The 6,459-nt window shown below is 43.2% G+C and overlaps 1 protein-coding gene across 2 annotated transcripts in view; it reads left to right on the forward strand.

Annotated features, from left to right (window-relative positions):
- The first annotated feature begins 5,141 nt into the window (after nt 1-5,141).
- LPCAT3 (lysophosphatidylcholine acyltransferase 3) overlaps nt 5,142-6,459 on the forward strand; it is a 9,462-nt gene continuing 8,144 nt past the window's right edge. Inside the window, exon 1 of one of the 2 annotated variants that reach the window (XM_009328751.1) lies at nt 5,142-5,490. In XM_009328751.1, the coding sequence (XP_009327026.1) occupies nt 5,415-5,490 (76 nt within the window). In that variant the 5' untranslated portion in view covers nt 5,142-5,414. The other variant, XM_009328758.1, reaches the window with a different exon arrangement.

Genomic DNA, 6,459 nt, shown 5'->3' on the forward strand with positions numbered 1-6,459 from the left:
CCCCTGAGGGGGGGCGGGGGAGCCGGCGGGTTTCCCCGCAGGGAGAGGGGGGGGGGTGCGGTCCTGGCAGGCTGCCTGTGAAAGGGGTGCGGGCACCCCGCGTGCGGGGGCGAGGGGAAGAGCCTGGCTTTGAGACCTGCGGAGCCAGTCGCCGTGGCGCTGGCACTCGGCGTGCCGCGAAACGAGTCCGGTTTGGGTCTGTGTGGCGAGCGCTGTTCTGGGCGCCAGAACTTTGTCTGCAGTTGTTCCGCTGTCTTCGCGGGAGTGCCAGGTGCTGCCTGTGCATCGGATTCCCCGTGAGCACGCGTCGGGAGGGGTGTACGCTTAGGAATCTCCACAACCCCTCTGAGACGTCGCCCTGTGCGAGTGCGGGGAGCTCTCTGCCAAGAGACATTATTAGTGTCTGCGGCGATCGTGGAACTATGCGGGAGTGGCGTGTCACCCCGGGGACTACCGGGTCGGGTGAGCAAAGCCTGCTAGCTAAGTGGCCAGAAGACCCGGGATGTTGTGCTGCGCTCCACCTGCGGTGCAAAGCATGTTGCAAAACACATGCTGCTTATGCCTATCTAAACATGAGATAGTTAAGTCACATGTAAAATGGTTAAGGCAGGGCTGGAGTTACGATGTGGGCTAACAATTGAGGGGGAGGTTATAGCTCCCAAAACACTAATTCAAATGTATGTAGACGTGCTGTCTACCTGAATCTCTGCAGATACCCAATGAAACTGTAGGTTTTGAAAGCTTTTGGTGGTGTAGTCACCTAGCAGCTAGGAAAGACAAGCTTTTCCCTGAACCTAAAAGTATATCTAAAGGGATACAGCTGCTACTGTGTGATCTGTCAACATAAAGTTCCTTTGGCTAACTAAAAGTATAATTTTTAAAAAGGGAAGCAAGAAAAGTTGTGTCACTTCATAACTGTGGTCTGGACCAGACATTTCTGCCTGATTTAATCTACGATATGTAAGATCAAACTGAACCAAAACATTCTTCACGTCAAGGGTAGATATAGGGGATTGAACTGACTATCATTTTGAACTTAACTTAGAAGTTAGTTAAACCAAACTTCTATAAAGAAAAATGTAATAGGAAACATATACAGGACATGCACATAAGTTAGCATGAATTAATCTAGCAGCTCCCCACAGCTGAATGGGAAAAGTCCTGCTTTCCTTTCTCCCACGTCTGTCTCTGGTACTTTAATTACGATCTGTTTGAATTTACTTGCCTGGCAGAAACCTAAACCAGAAAAAGCAGATAGTTTACTACCAGGTTAGTCAACTGAACCAACCAAGGGACTAGTCTAACAAGTACTGATGCAGAAAAGGTGTTAGAAAGCGTGTGTGGAGGCAGACGGATACAGTAGAGTGATGCCTTTGCAGAATGTACCTTGAACATACTCTCAGAGTTCCTTCTTCCTTCTTACTAGCAATAAGCTAGAACATGATATTGGAAGGCTGTTTCCTGCTTGGTGTCTTATGGGTGAGCAAAACTACTTACTTCTTTGAAATGAACAGCAGATAATTATCATCTTAATGATAAGAAGAGATGCCCACTGCAGTCAGTAGATTCATTAAGTCCAAGGTTTGTTGTGTCGTTACAAACGTTCCACGTACAGTGTTGACGCTAAGCCACTGAGACAGCACAGTGTCCCTTCCTGATGTAGGCCACTGTCTATTTTGCATAAATTCTTAATTTATCTTTATCATTTGTATTAAAAGTCTGGGGATCAAGGACTGAGAACCCACTCACATCTTTCCCCTGCATACCTGAAATGTATACCAAACTAGGAGGCTAGAGCTGCATGTTTCCTTGTCCTTTTTCTCTCGCTTGGTGTCTCTTAATTACATGCAATTGAAGGCATAACTTCAGATGGAAAGCTTAAAGGCATGCAAAACAGCCTCGCCTCTGGTTTGGTACTCTTGCAGGTCATGTAGGTTGAACCACTCAGGCAGAGGGATTGACTCCAGCTTTCCTGCTTAATGGGTGGGTAGTAAAGCAGTGTACCATTACATTAAAAGGAAGTGCCAAGCACCACTCCAGAGCAGCATGAGAGAAGAGTGAGAAGAGTTCCTTAACCCAGCACTAACATGAAAAGAAGTGTTCATTTAATTGCAGCTTAGCTTACAATCCTTTTAATGTGACTGAAAGCCTTAAGCCTGTTGGTAATGCAACTAGTGCTGATGACCACTTCATAGGATGGCATGGGGTATAAATGAAAGGCATTTCTAAAAGCTGGAAATGGCATTAGGACAGGCAAGGTATGGCTTTTCCTTCATTTCCTCCATTTCAGGTGTTTGCATAGATTCAGGAAGAAAATTATTTTTGTTGGCTGCAGCTAATACTATTGAATTATTTCAGAACAAGACCATGAGGATGAAGTGTGGTACTCTGTTCCAAAGATGGATTGAAAAGTTGTTGCTTGTTTCTCCCTCTGTGATGCAGTTTACCGTCTACACTGTGCAGTTGTACTGCGACAACTGTTTCTAGGGTCTTACTGTTCAGGAGATCACCAGAAACTGGTAAAAATAGCCTTCTGCAAAAGAGGAAGAATCGCAAAGGACTTTGCAACTTCTTACGTTAATTTCTGAAGAAAGCTGAATTATTGTTGAAAAAAATAGTCTGAATGGACTCTCTTGATTCAGAATAAGAGTGTTTGCTTAGTCATGATCTGAAAAAACCAAAAGAGGTAATTTAAAACTGTTAACATTCTGCCACTACTGAAAAAAATTAAATACAGGGGAGAACGAGAGAAGGAGAAAGGAAGAGCAACTAAGAAGAAAAATTGGAGTAGTCCTAAAGGGCACCACCTTTTCTCAGTGAAAAAATGAAGATTGTAACAGCACACTGCTGAGTACATTATGGGGATTTTAATCACAGCTTTGTATTTAAATCAGAGACACCTTTTATACATCCTGCAATTTTTAAGCAAAGCATACAACTAGAATAGAGTCCATTACTCAGATCATACAAGATTAAAAACTTACTTCAGACTTCCTGTATGTGAAAATTTGCATAAACAGCCTTTGAAGAAATTAGGCTGCAATTTGGCAATATTATCAACAGCAGTAATACTTGAAGCATAGTTCTGGACCCTGTCATTTAAAAAACTGTGGTATGTCTATCAATCATATGAAAATGTCTTTTGAGAGATGTGTTCTACCCTGCGTTCTTCAGTAGGTCCAGGGCCCAGTGTTTCCCCAGGAGAAACTGTCTTCAGGCCAGCATGGAAGGCACCAATGGTCTCAGCTCTGTACCTACAGAGTTACTTTCCGGTTGCCAAAGTAAGCAGTCTGAACAAATGCTGTCCTAGCCTCTTGGAGGAGAAGGGGAGGGAGCCCCTCCAGCGGTACGAAGGAGGGATGAGGGTTTCTGTGCTGCTGTTCTTGTCCTCCCATGAGAGGAGACGTTTCTTTCCTGCCATCACCGCTCAAAGTATAAGCCAGGATACAGAAGGCCTCGTGGCACTGTGTATTTAAGACTTTAAGTTGATCTTATTTCTTGTGTGGCTGTACGATCCCAAAGAATTAAAGATGTTTATCTGGCCATACTATTACACAGTAGCTTGCAAGCTGCCTGGCATGTTCTGCTGCATAATATGGAGGGGGGCCAACATACTGTTTACAGCCCTGAGCCAGAACTGACCCTGCTGATCTGCCCAGACCTGCCAGGAAAAGCACTGGGGACGTGTTCCCTTATCTACAGACATAGCAGTGACCTGCAGAAAGTAACACGTTCCTACTGAATAGGTGCCAGAAACCAGCTGCTTTGCTGGTTGGAGATAAGTGGTTTTATCTCCTCTTCTGCTTCTCACCTGTTTTTTTTTTTTTACATCCTCTGCTTATTCTTGCTGTCTGCATCCTGAAGATTTTTAGGCTCAGTGAAATTCTCCCTCTGGTCACCCATAGCTGATGACTTATCCCAAATCAAGTCCCCAGGTGGTCAGCCAAGCAAGAACCTTACTGAAGGGGAGGCAAACAACTGGTTTTAATGGGTAAGAGATGGGAGAAGTTGTAAGAGGCAGCACCATCCTGTCACAGGTGCTAAAACCAGCCCTGTCACAGAGCACTCACATACTGCCTTTTTTAAACTCTTAACTTCAAATACATCTTATTCCTTAAATAATAAAAAAATAAAAAAAAAGAAAGAGAGCTGTGTAATGCTACACAAGGGCTGTGTCTACATTAGCAAGTAAAATAGCCCAGTAGGAATGTATCTGTAGAGCAGACTAGTTTGTGTGCAGTACCTGATGTCCTCACTACACGGGTTTTGGGCATTTACTTTGGATTTGCTTCAGTCTGGTCATGCAGACTGAGCACTCATTGGAGTGCATTTTCAGTCCAGTTTCATCTGAAAAGAGTCCTGTTCACATGCTTTTGAGATGGTTCTGCTATGCAAACTAAAGCACTGTAAGTGGACTTCAAAAGTACACTCCTGAGCTGAATTAAAATACTCATGTAACACTTACTGTTAAACAGGGTGTGGGACTTTTGCAGTATTATAGACAGAAAAAGAGAATACCTTTGAAGTCAAAATATTAGGTAAGGCTTATATTTTAACATGTCTTTTTCCTGTTGTCCCCTTCCTTTTAGTTATAGCATTCTTATAAGAAAATGGAGACAATTGATCTGCTAGATGTTAACGAAGGTAGTGTTAACTGATCAGCAGAAGGGAGAAGAGGAAAAATAGTTTGATCTGCTCTCTTGAAGATGAAACAAAGCTAACGCATATAAAAGGGGAAATAAAGGGAGCAGAGATTAAAAGAATGTTTCTGGTGTTCTTATTTGCAGCTTTATCTCCGGAAAAAGACAGGCATCTTAATCACCCGTTCCAGAAGATGGCAAACTTGACAGCGCTATTTTTGCTTGGAATTAGTAGAACTTTCCTCCTGCCTAATCCAGCCTCTTGATCATTTACTTCTTTTGCGCAACTAGATTCTTGTATCTGTGGACAACCTGGGCGTTGTGCAGTGGCCCGTTACTCTCCCAAATGGCTGTGGTGAAGAAGCTGACCTTGTCCTTTTCTTCCAGTTCTGGGGTTCTCTTAACCAGAGGTCATCCTCTTGTTCCTGTGAAGTTAAAAAAAAAAAAAAAAGGGAGGAATTTATCATCATCAGCATGTCTCGGCTAATTTGTCCCTTTTATATCAATTGCTAATTCCCTTCTATAGAAAGTCTATATAGAGGCAAAAGTCAACTCTGCGTGCAGACTGCTTTTCAACTCCATGGTGCGTAGAGAAGGAGAACTACCTCGGATCAGGAGGTCACCTTCTGTTTTCTCCAGGAGTATTACAGCTGGGTTCCTGCCTCGGTCCGCTCTGCCTGAGGGAGCTGTGAAAGAGGAGTTTGGTGGACTGGAAGCTGCTGTGCAGGGTCCCTCGGCAGCAAGGAGCGGGGACTCCTGTCCTGTTGCTTCTGAATGGCAAAAGCAAAGCAGCGCAGCATCCTGCCGCTGACATATCCAAATGTGACGGCAAGCTTGCCAGGTGGCAACGGTAACTTCAAAAACTGCTCTCCTGCTTTTGCTGTGCTAATTCAGGCTGCTTCAGGAACACCGTAGTGGAGCGGGAGTACTGCCGTTGTTATCGGTAGGAATAGCTCGTTATTTAATAGATAGTTTACGAGTGTTCAAAAATGCACAGGCCTCAGCAGGATGGCCATTGATATTCGGTATCCACTGCCATTTGAGGGTTAAAATTTATATCTGCAGCGTGGAACTGGCCCAGTTGTAAAACTGAGAAAATTACCTTGCGGGCAGCAAAACTGTAACTAAATTGCAGTCCAGAGTACTAGCAAGTTGCTCTGGATATCAGAAGGATTTAGGCTGGCGTTGTGACTTTTGAACTGGAACAGCATCCATGTAGTACAAGACCAGGATTTAAATTTGTGGCTTTCTAAAAACATATATGCTGTGCATACTAGTAGCTCTCTATTTGCAAGGGCTCATAATTCTTTCTCCTTCAGAGCAGCGTTACCCAAACCATGATATGATCTCCTGTGTAGAGCTAAAAAGGAGTACGTGTGACAGGTGAGACAGGTCTTTTAAAGAGCGGGAACACTAGTTGGGGATGGAAGAAAATGGATAAAATTTCTGGCTTTTAGAAACTTGAAGTATTCAGTCATAATTTAATTATGTCTCCAGCAATGGCTGGAGCCAGAAACCAGATATTTTTTTTCTGATGAAAATGTAATGTTTTGCAAGATTTTACCGATTTTTGAGAGAGTGGAAAATCCTTGAAAATGTGGTTTTAAAACCATAAGTGTCGACAAACAGCAATAAATTGTGCTTTGCCTATATTTCTGATCTGATCTTTCTCCCCCTTGCTCAAAAGGGGGAAACATTTTTCCACGGTAAACCTCAGTATTTTAACTTTTGATCTAAACTGATGGTAACACTTCATATTTTTTTTTTTTACTACTTTCCCTTTCACAAATCTGTTGTCATTGTTAATATGTTTACTAAA

The sequence above is a fragment of the Pygoscelis adeliae genome, unplaced genomic scaffold (genome assembly GCF_000699105.1).
Source record: "Pygoscelis adeliae isolate BGI_AS28 unplaced genomic scaffold, ASM69910v1 Scaffold120, whole genome shotgun sequence".
NCBI classification, from domain to species: domain Eukaryota; kingdom Metazoa; phylum Chordata; class Aves; order Sphenisciformes; family Spheniscidae; genus Pygoscelis; species Pygoscelis adeliae.